We start from the raw sequence: 27089 nt of genomic DNA on the forward strand, positions 1-27089 counted from the left end.
TTCCCATATAAGCTTGGTAGTCCATTCATCATTAATATTAAACAAAAATGATAATATCAATGTCTAATCTTGGAAAATAAATTAAAAAAACAGTATAAACTTTTTGTGCCACAGTGCTGTACAGATCCCTTCAGTTTTTTCTTTTAAAGTGTTTTAATAAGTGGCTGCACAGCAGTTTCCCCATCTTGTGTATTTGGTTCATCTTTTATGTATGTAAAATTTACATTTTGTTGCTGTCTCCTAGGTATCTAAATTATAAATAATTTAGAATTATATGTTCCAAAGAATGTATAAATTAAGGCTATTTCTAAAGTGCTTTTCTTCAGAATAAAGTCCCATTTTTCACTCTTGAGAATAAATCGCATCCTTTATCTGACTCAAGCAAAAAACAGAGATTAGCTCACTTTATGCTATGTAACTGTTTTCACATTAGGAAAAATTATCGTTATTTGGTAAAAGTCGGTCTAATTTCTACACATGATGATGTAAAAACTAACCAAAGATAAAGAGTACCAAGCCGTAATTTGCCAGATGACAATAGGTTGTAGTTTTTTCTTTTGCAAATACTTTGAACCTACATTTTCTACGAATAGCTTTTGTGGAGGAGAATGCTAAATTTTGATTGATTTTATTGACTTTTAACTAAATAAAAGTCCTTCATAATAAAAGTTTTATATCGTTCATATAAAAGGCAAGAATTTGAGTATTAATAATGTACCTAATTTTTCTCCTCTGGCCATTTCTAAACCTCTTGTTCTCTGTTTTACTGATTCCTCCTGCTTCTTAAGGCATTGGAATATCTTTTCAAGTTTATTGTTCAGTCTCGGATCCTTTACTCCAGAGCTACTTGTGGAATGGAGGAGGAACAATTCAGAATCAACATCCAAGAACTTTTCCAGTCCATCAGATTTGTACTCAGCCTGGATAGCAGGAGCTCTGAGACTCTCATCTTTACACAGGTTAGAAATATCTACAGTTACGTTATGTGTGTTTGACTGTTGCCTTAGTAAAGTAATAGAATTCCTTGATAATTTACCATAATTTTTCAGAGGGAAATTACTGATTGGCTAGGAAATTATTGTGTCCAGAGTAAAACAATCCTTTTGCGTTTCTGTCAGTTTTTTGTTTTTATTTATTTATTTTACTAGACTTACATGCTGCTCCAGTCATATCTTTCTCTGAGTGACTTCAAACAGTAGTGAAATTAAAAACTAAAAACACACATCTATGTAACAATATATATTACCCAGTTCCTGAGGAACAAACCAGCCCATATGTACATTTACCCGTCAGGTGGAACAAAAATTATCCCTCAGACTCTGAAAGTCCACTGGAACAACCTTTCACTTTCAGATCTCAAAGGACAGGTAGAGACTACTGGGAGAAGGTGGTCCCACAGGTATCCAATCCTGGACCATGAAGTGCTTTATAGGTGACAACATCCTGAATTGCACCCAGAAAAAAACTGGTAACCAGTGTAGCTCTCATAGCAGAGGTGTTCCATGGGCAGACTGTTTGGCATCCAAAACTTCTTGAGTTGCTTTGTTGTGAAGCAGTTGAAATTTCTGGGTGGTCTTCAAGGGTAGCCTCATGCAGAGGACATTGCAATAATCTAACTGAGAGGAAACCAAGAGATGAGCACAGCCTGCTGATCCAGGAAACGTTGTAATTGTTGAACAAGATGGATCTCTTTAAAAGCCTTCTTAACCACAGCTGCCATCTGTTCTCCAAGCTAGAGCCACAGATTATGAATTAGCACTGAATTGGAAGTGCAACCCCATCCAGAGCCAAGGCTAGAATATTTTTGGAATTGGAGGGCTTCTGTACCCAAAGCTACTTCCCCTTGTTGAGATTGAACCAGAATCTGTTTTTTCCCATCCAAAGTTTCATGGCCTCCAGGCACTTGGATAAAGCCTTAATCACATCTTCTATTTGTCTGGAGTCAAGATACACAAATGAATATAATCTTCATACCAGTGCTACCTGTTTTGGTGTTGGATGACCATCACCAGTTGCTTCACGTAGATGTAAATTAGAGAAGGTGTCAACTTATGGGGCATACCACAACAAAGGGTCCTAAGGCTTGACCTCTCAACCCCCACTACCACTGTCTGGAGCTCCCCATTTAAGAAGTATTACTACAAAACAGTGCCACCCACTCCTAACCCTTGCAGATGGCCCAGAAGAATATCATGATCAATGATATCAAAGCTGCTAAGAAATCAAGCAGAACCAGGAGAATTACATCACACATCCCACTCTTGCCACAGGATGACAGAAGAGTAATCAGTGTGGATTCAGTTTCATATCTGGGCCTGAATCATCATTAAAAGGGTTCTGATAATCTGTGTCCTCCAAAGCTTTTTGTAATTGCAAACCCCAGCACCCTCCCAACAACTTTCCCACAGAAGGGAAGGTTGGAGACCAGCTGGTAGTTTTCAGGGCAACCTGTGTTTTACTGAGGAGATGGAGCATCCCCTCCCACAAAGAAGGATTCAATGCAATTTAATTTTATAAACATTTTCTAGAAAGATTTTACTAGCAAAGTAATAGTTGGCTTAGTAAAAAGCCCTAAGCGAGAGAATTCTGCTAAGATGTTGTTATTGCCCCATTAGATAATATGAATTTCAGGCTTACTAACATGTCTAAGAAGAATCTAATATTGTTGCACATTTGTGTAGGAAATAAATCTGAAGAATCTAGTGAAAATAATAGTTTGTTCTATAAACAAAATAAAGTGTTTGCTAGCATTGTTTTCTAACCATTGACTTTTAATTGTTCACCTATGACACACAGTACTTGAGGAGATTATATATTCATTAACAATCTTCTTTAATACTTTAGTACATCAAAAGTTTAACTTTTTTGTTTCCCACTTGCCATTGTGTTGTCCCTTAACCCTAATTGCCCCATAGGCCCCTCAGCCTGAAGGACAGGTGAGCGGAGCTGGGACATGTGCCCCACAAAAATGTGGTAGCACTGCAAGGCCGTCATTTAAGTCTGTAAGTAATTATCCCCATATCCTGTACAACGTTTCATCATGGGTGTATCCAATGACTGTTTTATCTTACCCAACCCATTTTTCTGCACAAAGAACTGAAATACACTGCACAGTTCAGTGTTTGCAACTACAAGGTGATTTGCAAAGCACTGAACATTTAAATATAAGAGTTACTCAATTGTTGGCATGAATACTTTGAGTATGAGCACCAGTCATTAGAGAGAAATTATATCAGTTATGGCAAATTATTGGATTATCTCTGGTAATTCAAAAAATACATATTAATGATGATAATAAAAAGTAACAAAAAACTTATAGAAGAATATTTAAATACCTGAAATACTGAGTTTGGGTTATGCTATACTGTAAATGACAGCTAAATATTCATGCAGCTATAAGAACCAATAATGAAAGTATAACTAGTTTTGGATTTATTTTTAATCTCCTTCTGTTAAGATTTTTCCATGGAAATAGCAACCAAGAGCATTGTGTTCTCTCTAATTACAGTTCATCTGATATCACCACTTCTGATACTCGTGTCACTGGAAATAAAGGCAATATTAATAATTGCTAAATATTTTACTGGGATGAAATTGATTTATCTTAAAAATAAAGACGTTAAAATAACAATGGTTGATTGGTTCAATATTTAATTATTATCTTTATTTATTTTGACCATATTTCTTTGGATTGAGAACATTAATTCTAAAATAACATATCAGCAAAAGTCACCACCCATTTTTCATTTTTTTTAGATAGATAGATAGATAGATAGATAGATAGATAGATAGATAGATAGATAGATAGATAGATAGATAGATAACAGACATAAGTCTAATCTCAGCCATGGAAGCTCTCAGTGCAACTTATCTCACAGGGTTGGTGTGGAGGAAAAATGGGAGGAGGGAATGCTATGTATACTGCCTTGAGCTCCTGGAGGAAAGGTGGAATATATATATTAACAAAAAAATAACTAGAGAGCATTGATAGAGAACCCTGTAGGAGGATGTACTGTTCAGACTGCTTTGGCTTGCCAAAAGCTTTTTCAAGTGCTGATGGAGGATGTGCCATTCATCTTCTCTATACTTATGAGCATCCACAATGGGGATACCCACAGACATATTTGCATCAGATGTCATGACATCATTGCATTATTACATCATTTGTGCAATGATGTCATGAAACACATGCCATTTTGGCATCATTATGGCTTACTGCAAATCCCATTGGTAGTACTGCTCACCATAGGAGGATGTGTTACTTGTATCCTATGGCATCATTTATCAAAAGATTTTCCAAACGCTGTGAGAGAATGAGTTGCTCACTTCTACCAGCACTAGCTTTGGGGTGGGGAGTGGGGTTGCAGCCAGGAAGCAAAGACTTAATTCTCACCTTTTGCATGTTGCAACACTCCCTCCTAGCTACTGCATCCTGTGTTGCAACTGGGTTTCCAAGTCTAAATTACTATAGCTGGAGTGATAGGGAGAAGAAGGTTCAGCTGGACTGGGCAGGTCTGATCATTTTTTTCCATCTTCCAATGTACTCTTGTCCTTCCTCCTTACCACCAACATTGAAATTGAACTCGGAAATGCCTTTTATCTGAGACAATATCATAGTTTTCTAAGACTAATCGCAGGGATAAAACAGAAATTATTATAAGAGGAAGCAAAGAGAGAAGTCACAATTGGAGAGTTAATGCTTATTTCTAAAGCTCTCACGATTCTTATCTTTCTCTCTCCCTAATTGCACTTGTCAAACTGTAGCATGGCATGTGGTGGGAAGATTTGGGATAACTGTATTTTTATGTGTTATATCTATCTAGATGGGTGTTACATATGAATTTCATATAAGTGGATGGATGAGAATGTAAATGGCATATTGCATGCATGCACGTGACACAGAATGTGGTGTGACGTACTTATTGCTAATTTTGGCTTTGGCACTTGGCAATTTGGCTCTATCCACTGATGATACACAGTTTGTGTCAGTTTTTCATTAAGACAATGTGCTCTTTGGGCTGAAAAAAAATTCTTATCCAGCACTAAAGTAAGTGCTGCTTCTGTTGAGTGGGTTTGTAATATGATGGAAGCTACTGCTCTAGGAGAGAGGAATTAGTTTTTGCAGATTCTCCTTGCAACAACCCACATTGCTTTAGGCTGTCCTCTCACTCTATAGCAGATCTGCAGAGGGCTGCAGGAGAGAAGGAATAATTGAAAACATGATTGCTATAACTCTTGGAACATCCTGTAAACAAAGTTCTGCTGATGGGTGCTCAGGATTTAAACCTTTATTTTATCATATTCTGGAAGTGTCAGTTTTAGTATAAGAACAAAGAACATAAAGCTATTGAAGAATGCACATTGTCATATTTTCAAACCCTGTTATTTATATGATTTGCCATATATGATGCATAAACGTACTGCCTTCTCAAATTTAAGCAAAATGCCACATTATAATGTTGCAAATGCAACAAAAAAAAAATCAGTATACATTTCTATAAGGAGATTCTTAGTTCTCTTCAAATAGATATTTATGAATTATAATAATTCATTGTAAGAGCCAGATAATATACTCCTGTTCCATTCCTTCTTTCTTTGATCTCCCTGTTTTAACAGAAAATATTTGGAAGCATCTATGTTTGTCTGAAGATGGTAACAGTACCATAGATTTCTAATCTCATGAAGCATTGTAATCTCATTGTAATCTCATCTCCCACTTCCATCCTCCCTATCAATGATCTTCCCTATCAATTGTAATATCCACAAAAATACTCAGTTTTCATAACATGTGATCTCAAAACAGCTCAGAAGATATGAGCAGTGTGGGAGTCTTTATTCTGTGCTTCAGTATCATAAGATATTGTGCTTTGGGCTACCTTTCTATTATGATCTCATGTTACAATGGCATAATTTCCAAGATCTCTTTCTGATAGAAACATGGAGCTTTAATAGGGATTTCCTGCCTTTTTTTTTCTTGTATCATTACTTCTGTTGCCTAGTAAAAACTGGTAGTGTTTGATTGTTGTATACTAATACAGTTCACAAAAGTCTCGTATTTCTTCATTTTCTTTTTAGGCTGCTCTGTTGAATTCTTTCCCTGCAATTTTTGATGAACTATTGCAGATGTTCACAGTACAAGAAGTAGCAGAGTTTGTGCGAGGAACGCTTGGGAGCATGCCCAGTACAGTGCATATTGGACAATCTATGGATGTGGTTAAATTGCAATCTATAGCTCGTACAGTAGACAGTCGCTTATTTTCTTTCTCAGGTAACAATCATAGAATTAATAATTGTAACACATCTCTTTATATACCCAATGTGGACAGAACTAAAATAGTTTCATATACTGTATCCCTAAAATGGCATAAAACAAATTATACTTTGAAAAGTTGGTTCATTAGAAGTAATGTACAAATACCATGTGCTGCAAAAATGATACCGTATAGTGTTGCTATTCTAACCAGCCACATCTTCTTCCAGAATACTACACTCCCTCTTTTTCTGTTTTCCTTGAACAACTTTGTATATTGTGGTTCCTAAATGCTGATTTTGCCTTGAACTGTTTCATCTGCTTTTGCTTTCCCTCTTATATTTTAATGTAAATGGGGAAAGGATTGTCCTGTAATTTTTGAAATCCCTCCCCCCCCCCCAGATATATTTCCTTTATTTCTGAATGGGGCTGTTTTGTGTCAGCATTAGTACCTGAGTTCAGTAATAGATGGAAAATTAGGAAATTGAAATGAAGTGAGAAGTATTTTTTTAAATATAAGTGCCCACTCTACACAGAATTATAGCCAGGGGACGCTGCGTTCTCTTTAAATATACTCTTTTTAAAATTTTTCGCCTTTAATTTAAAGGAAAAAAATGGATCTTGAAAAGCTTATTTACAATTATAATAACAACCTCGCACAACTGTACAGGTAGTCTTCGACTTACGACCACAACTGGGATCAGAATTTCCGTTGCTAAGCAATGCGATCGTAAAGCGAGACATCATATGACCACATCACTTAGCAACCGCAATCCCGGCAGTTCTGGTTGCCATTGTTAACTGAGAATTGAAGGTCGTTAAGCGAGTACCCACCCCAATCCAAGCCATTCTGGGCTTGGTCCCGCACAGCCCTGAACCTCAGGAAGGTAAGGGACTGCCTCCAACTCCCCCCACCTGCTTATCCCTCCCCCATTTCTGCCCTTCTGGTTGCCCTGCACCTCCCTTGCAGGGTGGCAAGCAGCCCGAGAACTGCACGGCTCTGCGGTTGCTTGCCATGACCCAGGAAGCTGCAACTGCCCCAGCCCAGTCCCAACCCTCACCACCCTGCACTCCAAGACCCCTGCCGCCCTGTGCTCCGCTGCCTCAGCTGACCTTCGCTGTCTTCTTGCTCCCATTGCTGATGTGACATGCCTGGCCTGGCTGCTGAGCTGGGCTAGTCATAATGGGGGGAGACAGGCTGGTGGGGAGAGTTGAAGCGTCCCTGTGGTTGTAAGTGTAGGCGGGCTGCCAAACACCCAAATTTTGATCATGTGACTGTGGGGCCACTGCAACAGCCATAACTTCAGGCACGGGTTGAAAGCACTTTTTTCAGTGTGTTTATAATTTTGAACAGTTGCTGAATGAATGGTCGTAAGTTGAGGACTACTTGTACACACAAAAGTAAAGCTGTTTCCTCATAATAGCTTTTATATTTAGAAATGCTTACAGATTTAGCTAGGGAACTGGTGTCCACACTTCGGAGGGGTCTAAGATGCATTAATTAATTAATTTAAAAGATTTATATGGACCTCCTATCTTAAGAACTCAACTCTGGGTGGCTCACCTCAGTAAAAAACAAGAAAACCAAAAACCTGGCACTTCAGCTATCCTTCTCAGATGCATCCAACAGAACCATCCACAGGCTTCCACCTCATCCTTTTTTTAGCACTTGGGGGAAGAGCCAGCTTTATATCCCTGATGTTATTTTGAAGGAGGACATATATGTGAACTTCACTGTCTCTTTTCTGGTATTTTATGATTCACATGAATATCAAAGGAAAAGTTGGAGATTTCAAGTTACTTAAATACTTCCCTTTCCTTCTCTTTTGTAGTCAGTATCTGTGCCACCTGTTGTGATCATATCTTTTATGACAGTTGGTAATGTTGTAGGTTCATGACTTTTGACTATTTAGCTTCTGTGGAGAAGCAACATTAATTAAATAGTGAAGGAAAATAAGAACTTGCTGCCAATAAAGATAATTTACATATTTTATTTACTATACTGCAAGTGATGTATACCTTTTTGCAACATTTTGTAAATTAACTCTTCAGAATTAGCATTTGAATGAGTGAAAATGGATTCCCCTTAAAATCTGTTTCTTGGAGGCCTCTAATTAAGCTGTTACACTATTTATTAAAAGGCCAATTAAATTAATTTCATTGCATCCTTCTCTGTTATTAATGATAGCACTTCAATTTCTATATACATGCTTATGAATTAAGATGAGGCAGGCTTCTTATTCCAGTATTTTGAGTTCTCCTGTAAAATAATGTCAAGCGTCTGGTTTCCCATTCCTAGAATCCCGGCGAATCTTATTACCTGTGGTCCTTCATCATATTCATCTTCATCTGAGACAACAAAAAGAGTTGCTTATCTGCTCTGGAATTCTTAGCAGTATCTTCTCTATCATCAAAACTAGCTCCGTGGTAATCTATGTCTGTCTGTCTGTCTATCTACCTCCCTCCTCCCTCCCTCTTAAGAATTCAAATGATGTGTTATCTTTTGCCACATAGTATAGTTGTTTGTGACCTACTTATCATAGATTAATGGAATATAGGGACTGTGCAAATACTAGAGAATAGTAGTAATAGTAGGAGCTAAGTTGTACATAGTATACGTGTATGTTCATAGAATTATATGTTTCATTCTAGATAAATGACAGAAAATTGTGCATTAGTTATTGTACTTAACAAAGTTTTTCACATTTACTTGAGAGGAGATATGTGGCTGCTGGCCAGCCCATATAGAATTGTTCTACATCTGTAGCAGAATAATGAATGTGATTAGAATTCTGTCTAACACATGAAATCCAGACTGTAGTATGTCCTAGACTCTTAAATAATTTCCTAATTTTTTTCCAAAATTATCCATGGAAAATTCAACTTATCTTGGGTAGACAGTATTGCTGAGCAAGCAAATAATAATGATAATAATAATATGACGTTGCTAAAATTGTTCATTTAATATATTCCTAGCTACCTTCAAAGATGGCTGTTTAATTATAAACCTTAGAATTGATTTACACATTCTGAAAATAAGTTTGGATCGTAACATCTTTGTAAAGATGCTATCCCAGATACCCAAAGGAAGTTTAACAACATCCCAAAATATTTTTTCTTCTGGTAATATTCCAAAAGAGAGATCTGGGCATAATTCTAACCATACAGTTTTGTATGTGAACAGGCTTGAATGAAAAGTATTAGGGTAATAAATTAATTGTGTTTAATTAGGTAACAGATTATTATAAGCATAATTGATCTAGGAATACAAAATATCCATTATTATAGATTTAAATAAATATGGAGTTAAAAACAAGAAATCAGAGAGGGAGAACCTTATTATGATTTCTGAAATTTGATGAAACCTGTGACTCCCTGGGATGCCTTATCTGGGACCATAGGATTGCACCATTAAGGGTTTTAAAAATGAGAACCACTGGGGACTAAGCCTTGAATGAAATTGGTTACAATGCATTTTTATGTTTTGGGTAATAGATTTTTTCCTTTCTCATTCTCCTTTCTTGTGTCTTATATCCTTTAGTGGAAGCCTGAGAGCAGGATCTTGCAGAGCCTAGTGCAAATTCTATAATTTGATCTAGGAGCCCTTTATTCTCTCTCTCTCTCTCTCTCTCATTTGTCACCACCCATCGTGTTGAAATGACTCTGGGTGGTTTACAAAACAGTTAAATCAATTTAAATTACAATATACAATAATCTTAAATAAATAGAAAATAAATGAAAAGCAGGTAAAAGCAAGCTAAGAACTATCAATGAAGTAATGAAGACATAGGAATAGGCATAGGGAGATCTACTTTCAAGTCTTACCTAAGCCATGGAAATTAACTTTGGGCCAATAACTGTCCTACAGCTCATCTTATCTTCTAGTATATAAACCTAATAGATAAATGAATAAACAGCCATCCAAAAGCAACTTCAAAACTTTTCGTTTCCATTTTATTGGATGTTAACTCTTTTGTGTTTTACTGTTTACTATAGGAGACAGATGTAATTGAGGAGGTAGAAATGATGGTGGAGAGCCTCCTGGATGTACTATTACAGACTCTGCTTACTATTATGAGTAAATCACAATCTCAGGAGGCGGTAAGAGGGCAGCGTTGTCCACAATGCACAGCTGAAATCACTGTTAGTAACTAACCATCAGGTTCTATTTCCTGCTTCTCCAGCCTGCTCCCTTTCCCCATCCTCTCATCTCCATCTTACTACATTTTTCCTTCATTCACCTCTCTGTGTTACAAAACTAAAAATAACTGTCCTGCACTCTTGGGGTAAAGCTAAGCACTGCAGCCATGCTGCTGTTAGTTTACTTAGCCTACTTTCTCTAGGTTATGTTTTTAATTACTTCTAAGGCATCTGCTGTAATAATTGAAAATAATCAGTGAGCACTTAAGTCAAATGCTAAATAACTGGATTCTCACACTACACTAAAATGAGATTGGATAGCGTATTGTCTGAACTCAGCATGTTGTTTCAATCAGGCTTAAGCCATAATATGGTTTATTTGTGAATCATTAGCATATTATGAGAACACAGCTGTGTTTTGTTAAACTAGATCTAGTATTTAGCATATTTATATGAACCCAACCAAAATTACCTGCAGAATGACAATAGTCTTACTTAGTTTTGGAAATACTCTATTCAGATCATCCTGGGTCCCTGCTTGGTTCCCGGCCACCACCACCCCTGCCTCAACTGAAATGAAAATTTCTTTATAAGGTAGAAAGCAATGCTGTATTGCATGCTATGAGGAATTGAAAAAACTTCAGAGCCCTAATTATAGGAAAAATACGTTTCAAACTATATAATTTATTTCTCTTTCAGAGGAAAAAAATATATTTTCCACTGAAGAGAGGAAAAGCAAATGCTCATCCTTTAGTCCTTGAATTATTCTGTATTCCATTTTTTAATATGATTTGGTGTCTATGTCTCTTTACATAAATACTTTCTATGTAGTATGAATTTATTTAAAAAGTATAGACATGATAAAGAAGAATGGAGAAAAGTTCATAGATGTGTATTTTTCGATTCATAAACATCACACCATTTTCAATTCCCACACCTTTTTCCTATACCCCAAGTTAATTTTTATTTAGACTTATGAATATGATTATTCCACTAAAATGATTATTCTTTGGAATTAACAGGGGGAATACGTGTCCTGTCTTTTGTCTCTACTCCGTCAAATGTCAGATACTCATTTTCAACATTTACTTGACAATTTCCAGAGTAAAGATGAACTAAAGGTAAGATGATAAATGCAGGCCTAGTTATATTTCACATCTGTGTTTTTGTGCTGGTGTATGTCTTTGTAGCTCTGGAATGCTGAGAATGATCTCACCTACAGTATATAGAAGTCTTTTCTGTTTTGTCACAGACACAAATTCATTCCATATTATTTATTTTACCCTGCACATTCAATTGAGAATAGGTCCTACTGAACTCAATATATACTGTATATAAAATTGCACTAATTTATGGAAACAATATGTATGAATTTTCCCAAGTAAAAAAGTAGTGTAGGAAGCTGACCCAGATTCATACTGCAGATACAAATCAATTGGCAGTTAGATGTTGTTCCTGTGTCATCTGAGTTGCATAATTTTTTTTTGAAATGATTGAATCATTTAATACAGTTGAATCTAATTATTTAAGCTAGAATCTATTTGATACAATCCTCATATTTATGCTGCTTTTGTACTGATATTATTTTATTGATGCTTCATATTTTTGTTCTTTTGGTATTTTTCTTCTGTTAATTGTAATTCTGCTATCAATGAAGAATCAATGAAAGGTAAACCCCAAAAGAGTAGTTTAAAATATATTATACATTTTAATACTTTTAACATTAACATATTTATTAAAGTAACTATAGTAAAATATCTGATGCAATATAGCAATAATATCCATTTTTCAGAAAAATTAAACAAAATATGTTTTAAAGGTTTTCAGTACTGATTGTATACTGAGTTTCAACATACACATTTGATGATTACTAAATAGCTTAGAGGAATTGTTCTTGAATGTTTTAATCTTGACAGATTTCCTATGTGAATAGTAATGTAAAGATGGATATAGAACCTTATAAAGGGAAAAACAATAAAGAGAGGGAAGGAGGTGGTAAAAAAAGTAGAGATTATACTGTTTAGAAGTTCCAGCTGGTCCTTAAATTCCTACATGTTTTGATGCTAACTGGCAAGAAGCTATGGCCAAGATTTCAAGTTACTGTCCTACATACTATTTATCATAAGGATGCAGCATCTAGAAATTTGGAGTTTGATATTATTAATATGCTGGTGACATTCAATTCTATAATTCCAGTGAGGTTGAGGAGATCTGAATGTACTCCTAAAATCAATAATAGACTGTTTAAAAGTAACAAATTAAAATTTAATCCAGATACAACATAAATGCTCATGGTTATTAGGATGACTGACCATAATGCAACTTGGACTTTGTTTTTAAGATACAGATTATGTTCCCTTTGAAAAAAAAAGGTTAGCAAACTGGAAGTAGTGGATTCCAAGAGGCATCTATTATAGGATACTTTTTCTTATCTTTGACTGGTGTACAGCAGCTATGCCCTGAAAATGATTCTGATAATCACCATACATTTTTCTTTTTTCTTTTATTTGTGCCTTCAAGTCAGTCTTGACTCTTGACAACTGCCTAGACAAGTCCCTACAGTTTCCTTGGCAATATTTTCAGCAATGGTTTGCCATGGCCTTCTACCTAGGGCTATTGGAGAAAAATCTGTAAGAGGGAACTACTGTTCCATCCCATTTTGTGACTTACAAGTTTTCTCTCCCTTCTCTAAGAGAGAGTGACTGGCCCAAAGTCATCTAGCTGGCTTCATGTCTAAGCAGGATTAAAACTGACTCCTGTTTTCTAGCCTGGTGCCTTAACCACCACATCAAACTGGCTCTCAGTTTTACAGATACTTAGGACCAAAATAACTTTAAAAAAATCTCTTTTCACTTGAGTCTAGCTTGTCGGGCCTTCAGGTGCATGTTTGTTTCAAACCACACAGTTAATGATGTTTTAACATGATTCTCTTGGTTTTTACTAGGAATTTCTTCTAAAGATTTTCTGTGTGTTTCGAAATCTGATGAAGATGAGTGTCTTTCCTCGAGATTGGATGGTGATGAGACTACTCACCAGCAAGTGAGTGCTGATGCATTTTAGAACACTTGAATTTTTTCTAAAAATCATGTACATTTTTTTTTTTTTACAAATGATGCTTTTTAAAAATATTTTCAGCTTACTAAGCTTTTAATCAGGCCATTTTAGGTATCTTCCATTTTTGTTCTTCATTGGAAGGTATTAACTGAGAACTGGCTGGGTGAATTGAGGGCATAGCCATACCATAGCTTTGCCCTGCAGTTTAGTAGCTTGATTGGCTGGGGCAGAAAAATGGAATTATAATTTTGGTGAATCCTTTCCTCTTGAGGCATCCCATGCCTATAGCTATCAGAATGGGATGAGAGGCTCATCAAGACAGGGAATTAGGGTGTTGTAGATGTATTTTCCCCCTTGCTATCCAAAGTATGTGGCAATACTTTGTTCCTGTTATAACATTAGCATATTATTTTACACTTTAACAATCACAACCAGTTACAAAAATGAAAATAAATATCTTGAACAACAACAAAAAAACTCGCAGAACATCAACACAATATAATACACTTCTTAATAGTAGCTATGAACAAACCAAAATATGAGGGTGAAGTTATTATTTAGAACTTCAGCATGCTGTTTAAGAGATTATGGAATAATTTCATATGGATACATTTTCAAGGAAGTATTCGGATTGGAATCTATTTAAGAATTAGCTTTCCATAGGACAAATTTTTAGATTAGAATGTCTGTGGGTATCTTCGCATTCATGATCCAATAGATCAGCAATTTTTAAAAATCAGATATTAACCATTATTTCATCAATAAATATAAAAGAACAAGATTTTTCACTAAATTTAGATTGAAATATTCTGCATATGCTGTACAACACTACTATAATGTTGTTTCTTTCATTATTATAGTGTAATAGTTACAACAGTTCAGTATCTGTCTGCAGCACTACATAAGAATTTCACGGAAACAGATTTTGATTTTAAGGTATTTTTAAAATTCTTTATAATGCTAAATTGTCAACATTGTATCTGTTTTGCTATTAAATGACAGCGAATAAAGCATGTGCACCAATGTCCACCAAGAGTGTTCAGATCTTCAAAATAGAAAAATAGATAAATACAAAGAGTACAGGTGACCCTCGTTTAATGACCACTCATTCAGTGAACATTTAAACTTAGGACAGTGCTGAATGAGTGGTATTTATGACCGTTCTCGTACTTAAACTGTTGCAGTGTCCCTGCAATCACGTGATCGCCATTTGTGACTTTCTTTGCCGCTTTCCTACATGCAAAGTTAGTGGGAATCCAGCAGGAGGTTGCAAATGGCGACCATGTGACATCCTCACTTAATGACCTGCAGTGATTCACTTAACAATGACAACTGGAAGTGCCGGAATTTCCATTGCTAAGCGGCGTAGTCACGTGACATCTCGCTTTATGACTGCATCACTAAGCGACGGAAGTTCTGGTCCTAGTTGCTGTCATTAAGTGAGAGCTACCTGTAAAGTTAAAGTTAGATTGATATATTCCAGATTTCATTGTTTCTATTGATATGAAAAATGATACATTCTTTTCTATAGAAATGTCAACATATCTTTTTAACTGTGTGCATAATGATACATGCGCACACACACATACACAGACAATCTATTTTTATGGTTCAGTGCTGCTACCAGTTGTGACTTAGGCACTTGCATTTCTTTTTGAAGCTTTTTTCTCATGCTGATGCCATTTCTTGTTCGACTCCCAAAGTCAGTACTATATACAGGTAGTTCTCGCCTATCACAATTGGGACTGGACTCTTGATGGTTGAGTGAAGCAGTCGTTAAGCGAGATGCCCACATGACTGCTTTGCTCAACGACCACAATCCAGGTGCTCCTGGTTGCAGTTATTAAGTGATCTCCCGGGTCGGTAAGTGGACGGGGTGAAAGAGCTGTCTGCTGAAGGATTTCAATCTTCAATCAAACCTTCAAGATTTGAGCTCTGTTCCTACACACCACCGAGAGGTTTCCCTCCATCCCTTCCACTTGCAACCTTCCCTGCATTGACTTTCTGGGGAAGCCTGCAGAGAAGATTGCAAATTGCGATCACATGATCGCTCGGCACTTGGCAACCAGTCATAAATGCGAGCCAGTTGGCAAGCACCTAGAATGCGGCCACGTGACTGTAGGGGGTGGTGGTGTGACATTTTACAAGGCCCAGAAGTGTTTTACAGGATGTAAAGCACCCTTTCCGAGGCCATCGTAACTTTGAACTATCGTTAAACAAATGGTTGTTAAGCGAGGACTACCTGTATTTTGACTGTGGCTACCCATTCATCTTTGGAGTTCCATATTTCATATTTTAGCCAAGTGTGAGTTCTAGACAAAATAGTATAATAGAAAAAGTTTACCAGAAAACGCAAATCCCTCTGAACCAGTCTAGTGAAAATGAATTTTAACAGACTATAATGAGAAGGATAGTACTTTTATTCCAAAAGATTTAACTTTTTAAACTATTGTAAGGAATTGCACAATTAATTATATATGTCTATTCAGAGGTAAATCCCACCTGGATTGAACCAACTCCCAGGTAATGATGTAAAAGATTGCAACACAAGTTATTTTATTTTAGAAATTATGTTTATAAAATTCAAAAATTCTTGGTTTTTCATCATAGTCTCTGTGATTGATACATATGGGTTTTCCCACCTCAGATGGGCATAGCCTTTGCCTTTTCTGTGTGAATTCATAGATGGTCACTTTAAGAAATTCAGTTATAGAATTGTTATGAAGTGGACCTTCTGTTTGTGTTCTGCTATGCATTGCCTATTGATGTGTATGAAAAAAGTGCAAACACAGCAAATGTAGAGTACTTACATCCAGAATAGACCATGAAACATAAAAGTTTCTTTCCTTATCTGTTGTCCATTTCCTTCACATACTGTGGTTATAACTATCACTGGTTGGAACTACTATCATTATGTAATGACTGTATTTATTTGTTACAATCAATTGCCTTGGGTGTTTTTATTTATTTTGTTTATTTATTTGTTGGATTTCTCCCCCGCCCATCTCCCCCACAATAGGGGACTATGGGCGATATGCAGAATATAAATATATCATCATAATAAATACATTGTCATTATCATTATCTTCAGTCCTTTTTAGAAAATCAGGTGACATTTGTTAAAAACATACTAAAAACATATATGATCAGAGTTTTCATTTAGTTGCTTCTACTATTTTTCTACTCTTTAGGCCTGGAACTCTTATTTCAGCTTGTCAGTTTTGTTTATTAACCAACCCTGCCTGCAGCTAGAAACTTTTACTCCATCTAAGCAGAAAAAGATTCTGGACAAGTAAGAATATATTAATTTAATTTTCATTCTCAGATGTTTGCTTTGAAAGTAAGGCAGTTGTTTCTTTCACTGTTTGCTTTTTTAAGATGTAGTGTAGTAGTAATGTTACAGAAAACTTGTTTTAGTTTAAAAATCCCAATATTCCATTTAATTTTCTTTTGTCTGGTCTGTGTTTATATTCCAGATATGGTGATATGCGTGTGATGATGGCATATGAGCTTTTTAGCATGTGGCAGAATCTAGGTAAATTCGTCTTTGAGTTGTCTTAAATTAAGATTTATATTTAATAAAATAATAGCACTGTGCTGGACAATCTTTCATCCACTGTTAGAGGAGCATTCAGAGTGCACATTCACATGCATAACCTACTCTGTTCCTTCTTGGATTAATTCTTTATAGAAGTAGGCATCTAACTTGATTCACATCTGACTTGATTCTGTACCTTCAATTATAGGATATTTTCAATTAGCAGTGAAGGTCAACATAAAAGAGTGGGAAGTGGGATGCAGAGGGAATAGCATAAATAACTGTTCATTTTTTTGTTGTTTAGGGGAACATAAAATTCACTTTATTCCTGGAATGATCGGTCCTTTTCTGGGTGTCACACTTGTCCCACAGCTGGAGGTCCGCAACATTATGATCCCCATTTTTCATGACATGATGGATTGGGAACAGCGAAAAAATGGCAACTTCAAACAGGTAAAAAGTCTCTTCAGTTCTTACAATATTTCTTTCTTACTTAAATGCTCATTTACAGACTAGAAAGAATAAGCATTTTGCTTCCAAAGTATTAAGCATATTTCAGTTTAATAAAGGCAGTAGAGTATATAACTGATTGCAAAACTTCTTCCCTCTGGAGTCTGAGGCTTTTTCCCATCCCATTCTCTATTTTACTCTGTTTCCCACCCACAACTCATTCTGTATTTTGGTTTAGCTGTATAGTAGATCCAGACTGTGAGTTGCATTCTTCCCTCTTTGAAGCTCTAAAACTTTAAAAGGAAGAAGGATCTCCCTGTCTCTTTAATTTTTATTTTTGTTAAAACTAAATACTGGGTTTTGTTCTCTAAATTCAGAACATATTCTGTCTCTGGAAAAAAAGAAGAGAAACCATTCTTCTTTATGATCTCTGTATATCACATAAAAGGATTCTGCATTACAGGAGACAACTGTACTAAAGTTGTTTATTGACACCTTATTGTATATAGGATAGTTATAGGAGACCACCTTCACAGAATCATAGGACTGAAGGGCTCTTAGACTTTTTTTGATCCAACCCTATGCCCAGAGCAGGAATCCTCATACTATCCAGGACAAATGACTCTCCAAGCTTTGCTTGAAAACCTCCAATGACAGAGCACCCACAACTCCAGGAGGCAAGCTGTTCTACTGCTGAATAGCTCTCACTCAGGAATGTATTAATTTAAAGTTTGGATCTCCCTCTGTAAAACTTCCATCCATTGGTTCTTGTCCTATCCTCAGGAGCTATGGAGAACAAATCCACACACTCTTCCCTAAGACAGCCCTTTAAGTATTTGAAAAACTGCTATCATGTCTCCTTTCAGACTTTTCTTCTTAAAGCTAAACACAACTTGTTTGTTTAACCATTTTTCATTGGATTTAGCTTCCAAGCCCCTTGCCATCTTTGGCACTCTTTGCGCTCTTTCCAGGTCCTCAGCATCCTTCTTGTATTAAGACAACCAGAATTGGTCATATTATTCCAAGTGCAGTCTGACTGGTGCAGCATAGAGCAGAATTGTCACTTCTTGTGATCTCAACACTAAAGCTCTATTCATGCTTCCCAGGAGTGCATTAGCTCTTTTGGTGGTGGCAGCGCACTGCTGGCTCATGTGGTCTACCAGGATTACCTGATCGATCTTCTAAGTACTACTGGCAAGCCATTGATGCCTATCTGTTTTCCTAAGTGTAGAACTTACATTTCTCAACATTGAACTTCATTTGGTTGGATATGGCCCAATGTTCAAAACTATCAAGATCCTTTGGAACACTGAGCCTGTTTTCTGAGATGCTAACAACCCCCCCCCCCCCAGCTTTGCATCATCTGCAAATTTTTGAGTACCCCTTCTAATCCCACATCTAAGTAATTGAGATCTTCCACAGGATACTTACCTTTCCATGTTGGCACAGAAACATTTAAGGACCACATATTGAGTCTGGTTGTTCAGTCAGCTACAAATCCTTCTACTAATGGGACAACCCATCTCACATTGTTCCATTTTAACAAGGAGAAGGCTATGGTCAATGTTATCAAATGCGATACTGAAGTCTAAGTACACTTATGTTCACAGCATTGCCTTGGTCTACTAAATTAGTCACTTTGTCAAAAAAAAAAAAAAAGCAGTAAGATTTGTCTGGCATGACCTATTTTTGACAAAACCATTCTGGCTTCTAGTAATCACCTTGTTCCTGTCTTAGTGCTTGAAAATCCACTGCTTAATTATCTTTTCTAGGATTTTCCCAGTTATTGATGTCAAGTTGACTGGTCTGTAGTTTCCTGAATCAAATTTTCTTCTTTTTAAAAGAAGATGGGAACAACTTTAGCTCTTCTATAATCTTCTACCATTTCTTCTGTACTTCAAGCGTTTTCAAAGATTACAATCAGTGTTCTGAGATCACGTGCTAATTCCTGTAGCACCCTGGGATGTAATCCATCCAGTTCCAGAACCTTAAATTCATTCAAAACTACTGCATTCTCTCACCAGTTCTTTATTTTGATCTTTCTCTTCTTACCCTCACCCCAGTGTGGCTTCTGATAGTTTGGGTCTGTCATTTTTTCTTTTGCAAAACAACAGATGCAAAATAAGAATTAAGCAGTTCAGCCTTCTCCCTGTTGCCCTTCCTTACTCTGATAATGATCCTGATTTGGATATCAACTCATTTTATAGGAGGCTTTCAAACTACACATCCCGTAGTGAAAACCAGAATTGTAGCTACTCAGTCTGTGATTTTCAATCTCAGATTCCTTAGCAGTAGGGATGTGCACAAAGCAGAAAATATGTTTTGTTTTAATCCAGAACAAACTGTTGTACTCCAAAAGTTTTCGGTGAATAATTTTAAATTGGCTATGTTTCCACAGAAACAATACCAAGCACATTTTGGATGAAAGAAAATTCAGAAGGATTTTGGAGAATGCTAGAGTGATTTTATGGGATGAATAGGCAAGGCTGGTTCACGTCAATTCTCTTTTGACTCCCTCTCAGCAGCTTCCCATGCAGCATATCCTATCAGCCTACCCACTCCCTAGTCTTTGTAGCCTCTTTCCTCTTGTGCCTTCCCTCAGCTCTCACAGATATCACAGCTTATCATATCCCACCAGGCTGTGCACCCCAATCTTCTTACTACTTCCCTCTCCGATTTCTCTCAATCACCACTACTGTCCCAGCACAATTTATTCCAGCCTGTCCACTCCCAAGCTTTCCAGCATTATCCTTCAGTGCCTTCCCTCAGCTGCACCAATGTCCCAGATCAACAGATCCCACCAGATAGCCTATGCCCAATCTTCCAAGCACTTTGCTTTCTTCCCTCTCTATAGCTGCCACTGATATACTGGCTGTGTGCTTGTTCCTTAACTGCAATGGTTTATTATTGCAGTAAGGAACAGCCTCCCAACATAGCATATCCCACCAGCCCACCTGTCCCCCAACCTTTCCAGTACTTTCCCTTCCCTCCCTTTCCTACCTTCTCTCAGCTGCTGCTGGCAGTGTCCTTGGCTTTTTCCTGTTCTTATACTCCCATATATACTTTTTCCAGGAACAACTGTAGTTCAGTCCATGTGTTGAACAAAACAGTCAGGTTTCCTTCTATGTACAGACCAGCATTTCCTAAACACATGTTTCAGCTCAGGCACAGACCAAGCAATGGTTTTACAAGGCTGTTCAGCAATATTTTATACATTGCTATTGGCAAATATTCCAACTTTCAGATGTGACACTCAACCTACAATTGTACTATTTGATGTGATCTGTTTCTACAATCTGACAGATGTGATCTGTCAATCAATCTATTTGATGTGATCTGTTTCTACAATTGTACTATAAGCAGCTTCCTCAGTTTTGCATCTCTTATCTTCCTAACCCCAGGATTTTCTTCCTTGCTCTCATTCCATACTATTTATTAATCTGAAATGTATTCCTGTTTCTGTGGCATTGTCTGCCAAGAAGACTGGAATATCCTGTGTGCTAAAGGGATGGGTAGCACATCAGAATCTGCTTTAGTTTTTGCTTCTGAACTGTCATGCTTTCTTCTGATATTGCATTATTGGACGCCTATTTTTTTCAAAAGAAGAAAAAAATATTATTCACAGCAACTATTTCAAATGGCTCATGCTTTCTAACTGGAAGTCAAGCAACAACATGCTCTTGCTGTAGAAACCATCAACTACACTACCAGTATACAAGAAATTGGAAACTCTTAATAATGTAAGGGATATAGATTGTTTTTTCTCAAGTGCTAGTTTCAGTTATTGTTGAGGCTTCCCAAGGAAATTCTAGCCAGAAACATTCAGCACCAGCTGAAAAAGAGGGCTAAATACTGGATGCTAGGTAAAATAAACAGTACTTCTCAGCTTCTTTGGAATTTTCTAGTGCCAACCATGAAGCTTACATATCACATTATCAGTACTTTCTCAAGAGGTTTCTTTGAGATGGAAAACATTTATTTTTCAAAGGAGTATATTAAACGCTCCAAACATGCTGCTTATTGTGCTGTGATGACCTTGGCTAGATCAATAGCCTTCTATCCTTATGTTTGGCGCAAACTAGCAAGTCTGTCCCAAAGGATACATTTCAAAATGGAAAACCTCTCTTTTGATGGAGGAGCCTTGGTTAATGCACATACTAGTGATGTGTTGGATAGCGTAAAGAAACTAAGAACTACAAGATAGAAGATGAGCTTTTCATTTCAACCACAGCAATCCTATGTATGTCCTTGGTTCTAGTTTCCAGGTACCAAAAGAGTTTGGTCAGTCTTCACATCAGAGTCATCTTATTTTTCTACCTGCAGGGCTTGAAGTCTTCTTTTGCCTCCTCAAAATTCAAGAGGGCTCCCCACAGCAAATCAACAGAGAGTTGTAAGCAATATTTTTTATTATGATGTAGTCCCATCCCAAAATATAAGATTCTCATTCATTTCAATCACAGACTATGGTATTTTGCATATCAGTGACCCCATGTTACACCAGGCAAGTACATATCTCAGTGAGCAGATAGGGAGAACTAACAGGAGTTTCCGTGGGTAGTTCAACAGAGGGAAAAGAGAATAGTGACCAGGAAGCTTTGTGTGCCGAGATGTGAGATCTCCTGAATTGCTTCCAAGTGCTGGGGGGATATCCTGAAATTTGCTCATTGCTCATTGTGGGTAATAGAGTGAGTGCTTCCTCTTGCTGAGTTAATAGAATCTGTATGTCAGCCTGATAGTGAGTTCACTGAAGTGAGTGAACAGGAAAAATTAATATGGAGTTTAAGCAGGAATCCCTAACAAATTTTCCATATAAGTCAGCAGTGTAAATTTGGCTAAATTGGCAGCCTGAAAATGAACTAAAAAAGAATAGAGCCTGAGAATGGAAAAAGAAAAAGTAAAGAAACATCAATGAGAAATAAAAGCTTTTCTGCTTGGGTGCCCCATGAAGCAAAAGTAAGGCTGACTGGACAGGAGTCTGCAGTTGTGACCTGAAATGCTAGTAGCGTGTTTGTATTCCTACCAAAAAAAACACCCTGGCATATATTTACAACAGCAGCATTTGCAGCAGTATTTGAAGAAAAATTCAAAGGATTGGAGCACCAAAAGGCCAAAGTGCAGCCAGTGAGAAAGGATGATGATGTGTTGGTTCAAAGAAATGAAGCTCTAGAACAAAAACTGACAATGGAGTATCTCCTATAAGGAAGCAGACAAGGAACAAATATAGTGGGTGAGAGTAACAGTCAGAAACATGAGACAGAAGATATTCTGCATTGCTACAATTCAGTTTTCTGGCCCTTGCAGATGAAATACTTCTGAGCATTTAGGAGTAGAAAAAGAGATGCTGCAGAGCAGGAGATAGCACAATGGATCCTTCTGAAAGGTAGAGAGGATGCAGCTGTACACAGTAAAAGACAAAGAAGATTCTTGGTAGTTAATAGTTCATCTCTAAGAGAAACTGAAGCAAATGTATGCTGACCAATGACTCGTTAAGTATGCTATCTGGCAGGAGCAAAGTACAAGGATGTGATGGAACAACTTCCAAGATAATTACCCCTTTTTGCCAATACATGTGGGTACAAATGATACTTTAAAGAGCTATAACCATATTTCCAAGAACTTTGAAAAACTTGGAAGGAAGCTCAAGAAGCTGGAGGGTCAGGTGGTATTTTCATCCTGGTCCATGGAAGAGGACCGGAAAGGATAAGAAGAATGCTGCAAGTCAATGTCTAGCTATATGAATGGTGTCAATGGGAGAGATTTGATTTCTGGAACCATAATCTGGATTATTTAGATGATGGAATTGCTGGCCTGTGGGCTGTACTTCACACAGATTAGTAAAAACGTGTCAGTCCTCTTAAATCATTTAAAGAAAAATCAGAAAGGAGATGGGTTTATAGAGTTCATGGCCTTCATTGCCTATAATACACTAATATATGAGTATGAGAAATAATCAAGATGCACTTATGTTCTTTGTACAGAAAGACAAATATAATTTAATAAGTGTAATGGAGACCTGATGGGATCATTCCCATGACTGGAATACAGTAACCAAAAGATATAATTTGTTCAAAAGGAACAGAAGCAAAAGAAAGTCAGGAGTAGTTGCACTGTATATTAAAAATAAAGAATCCAAATGAATTAATTTGGCAATGTAATATTGGGGAAAAGTTAACATGTAATGCTGGAGTTTTTGATTTGAAGAAAATTGAAAACTGAGCATTGTCCAACATCTACCCCAGATTTTAAAAAAGTGAATTTTAATAACTCAGAGCAGTGATAAGTACAATACCACGACAGGAGACGCTGATGGGAAAAGGAGTTCCAGGAATGTGGGAGTTCTAAAGAAGGAGATATTAAAAGCACAATTACAAACAATTCCAGTTAGAAGGGGGGAAAAATGGAAGACAGACAAAGTAGCCAACATAGCTATGCAAAAAGCTTACCGAATATCTGAAAGTAAAGATGGCATATATAGAAAATGAAAAGAGGGCCAGGTCCCAAAGGAAGCATACAGACTGGTAGTCCAAATCTACAGAGCTAGTATCAGAAAAGTGAAAGCTCAGGATGAGCAAAGGTTAATGAAGGGTTTTAAGAATAACAAAAAGATTTCTGAAGATACACTGAATATATAAAGAAAATCAAACCAGATGCCACATAAAGGCACCAACATTCAAACATGTAACAAAGAAAAGGCAGAGCTACTCAAGTCTGATTTTGGTTCCATCTTCTCCAACAAGAAGAATGAGTTCCACCAGGAAAATGTGAAGAGCAAGACGAAGAGGCAGGATTGAAGACTGAGACTGGCAGAAACATGGTCAGAGAATGCCTCTTTACTTTGAATAAGTTTAAATCTCCATGAGATTTGGTGAACTGGTAAAGTACCACATCAGTGGAGGAGAGCAAACATCCCTGTCTTTAAATGGGAGAAAAGAAGAACATTTAGGAAACTAAAGACCATTCTAACATCAGTCCAGGAAGATCTAGAGAAGGTCATAGAGTTATTGATCTGTTAGCACCTTGAAAACAATGCTGTAGTTACCAGATGTTAGCATGGATTTGTCAAGAACAAATCTTGCCAGACTAATTTAACTTTTTGATTGGGTCATTTCCTTAATAGTGTCATAATAATTTATCTTGACTTCAGCAAAGCACTTGACAAAACATGCCATGATGTGCTGATTCACAAGTTAATTGTGGACTGGACAGCATGACAGTTAAGCTGGGCTAGACAATGGGCTGAATGTAACAGAATGAAATTTATCAGAGAAAAGTGCAAATTTCTTTGCTTAGGAAACAAAAATCAGGTGCATAGGTATAGAATGGAGACACCTGGCCTAGTAATGGTACTTATGAAAACATCTTGGATTGCAAACTGAATATGAACCACTAGTGAATACAGTAGTGGCTACAAGCCAGGCAAATGTAATTTCAGGCTGCATCAACGGAAATATAATTTCCAGATTACATGAAATAACCATTCAACTTTATCCTGCTTTGATCACACCCACCTTGATAACTGTATTTTTTGGGGGGCAACATACTTAAGAAAGTATTTAGTGAAATTGGAACAGGTTCAGAGAAAGGTAAGGATGATGATGAGGGGATTAGAAACTAAGTCTTATGAAGAGAGATTGAAGGAGATGGTTAGTCACTGAGGGGGTGGGGTGGGGATGAGGGTATGATAGCCATTTTGAAATACCTGAAACAATGTCACATAGAAGGTTAAGTTCTGTTCATGCTCATTCCAGAATGCAGGACATGGCATAATGGATTTAAATTACAGAAAGGCATTTTCAGTTGAAAGTTAAAAAAGACTCTCTAATTGTTAAAGTAGTTCAACAGTGGATGCGATTAACCAGAAATGTGGTGAGGTGCCCCTTCACTGTATTGGCCTCCTCTTCCAACTCTTTGATTCTAAGTGTTCATTATCAATCACTATTATGTCATATAATTTAATACATTTTCCACTCTCAGTATTTTCTTTGACAGCGATTCCTTGCCCTCTCATGAAACTGAGATTTCCAATTTTGAATAAAGATGCGATAAAATAATGCATCCCTACAAGAAATATTTCATAGTTCTGAAGTGAGATGTGATAGATATCAAATCCTAACTCTCAGAGGTTAAAATACTTATATCAAACTCAGCTGGTTACACAGGGTAACACAACATACTGCAGCCAGTGGTTTGGACCCAACAGAAACTTATTCTTTAAATTCTGTTCACCCTGCTTTCTCTCACTTCCTAGGTTCACTGTGGATTTTCATCTGTTACAATTTTGTACTCTCATTTTTGAGCTTGTCACTACCACGCAAGTCATGCAGCAATGCCATTTTTGCCCCTGCAACCCTTCCATCGCAACCACAACAGACATGTATAAGTGGGATGGTCATATCCTCTAGATCTTCTCTCTGCTTTCCTTGGTCATGAATGTAGTTTTCAGATGCGAACAGAAAAAGCAGACTGCTTATTCATAGCCTATGATGACTATGCCAGGCTTGGTTTCCAACATTGTTCTAAGTGATCATAGGAACTTATTTTCACCTCTTTAAAAATGTCTGACCTTCTATCCCAGGAAAAGAGAAGAATTCTGTATCCTTTCCTAGTTGGTTCACTCTGGCACTCGCAGCATTGAATTATTCTTTGAGTCCATGCCTGCAGCAAATGTGATTTAAGTTTCTTGAAAACCTTTCTAAAAGTGCTGCATATCTTTAAAATAAATTCTTTTTTTGAGCTATGCTTTGGTGCATTCTTTGCTTTATTTAGTTATGAGCTGCAGTAAAAAAAACATTTCTGACTTTGAAAGCTTCCTCAGTCACAGCTTATTCGGTTGGGATTTCTGCATTATCACTCTTCTGTAATGTACTATATTCTTAAAAAAACAATACTCACTTTTGAGAAAATTATTTAAGGGCCATACCAACCTCCATCTTCCAGTTTCAAGTAACAATATATACTTGGAACTTGTGCTTTTGAAATCCATGTTGGCACCTTTTGAATTTTTGGCTACTTATTTTCTTTTTACATTTTTTGTTTGTTTGTTTTTTCCTTTAAGTAAGCTTTCCTCATAGCAACTGCTTCCACATGTGGTGCTAATTAACTCTGTAACCTCAAGATGGATGACCTCCACCTGCTAATGGTCATAGGCTGACCTTGACTCAAACATTATGCTCCTCCTTAAGTTGTTTTCACACTTTCATTTTACTGTGTTCTTTCCAAACCTTATTATGCCTCTTAAAGTTTCTTTACGTCTCTTGAAAATCAGATGGGCTGTAGTGTTTTACATCCTATGTATGGCTCTGTCCACAAGATGCAAGGCCTTTTTGCTTCATTTATTGAGCAAGTTCATAAGATTTGCTCATTGACTGTGAAATACCACCAAACTAAAACCATCTTCAGTTAGGAGTCGGCATACTAAAATAATGGTAACTTCTCCAGCATTCTTCAGTAGAGTCACTCTTCTTGACATGTGCAAGACAGCTACCTGGTCCCAACCATCAACTTTTCTTATTTATTTATTTATTTATTTATTTATTTATTTATTTATTTATTTATTTATTTATCAAATTTAGATACTGCCCATCTCACAAAAAAGTGACTCTGGGCGGTTCACAATAAAACAGCAATAAATATTAAAATACAATAAAACAATATAAA

At 36.8% G+C, this 27089-nt stretch overlaps 1 protein-coding gene across 1 annotated transcript in view; it reads left to right on the forward strand.

The window, feature by feature from the left end:
- The window catches only part of DOCK3 (dedicator of cytokinesis 3), a 226422-nt gene that overhangs the window by 105824 nt on the left and 93509 nt on the right, over positions 1–27089 (forward strand). The window contains exons 23-33 of the mRNA XM_088134686.1: positions 789–959; positions 2916–3002; positions 6076–6268; positions 8550–8677; positions 10247–10393; positions 11413–11511; positions 13335–13429; positions 14305–14380; positions 16636–16736; positions 16921–16979; positions 17287–17435. Coding sequence (XP_087990812.1) covers positions 789–959; positions 2916–3002; positions 6076–6268; positions 8550–8677; positions 10247–10393; positions 11413–11511; positions 13335–13429; positions 14305–14380; positions 16636–16736; positions 16921–16979; positions 17287–17435 — 1305 coding nt within the window. The remainder of the gene's footprint in view (positions 1–788; positions 960–2915; positions 3003–6075; positions 6269–8549; positions 8678–10246; positions 10394–11412; positions 11512–13334; positions 13430–14304; positions 14381–16635; positions 16737–16920; positions 16980–17286; positions 17436–27089) is intronic.

Source organism: Python bivittatus, unplaced genomic scaffold, assembly GCF_059951505.1.
Source record: "Python bivittatus isolate LINGU-HERP-01145 unplaced genomic scaffold, Pbiv_v1 ctg000080_np1212, whole genome shotgun sequence".
Lineage (NCBI taxonomy): Eukaryota > Metazoa > Chordata > Lepidosauria > Squamata > Pythonidae > Python > Python bivittatus.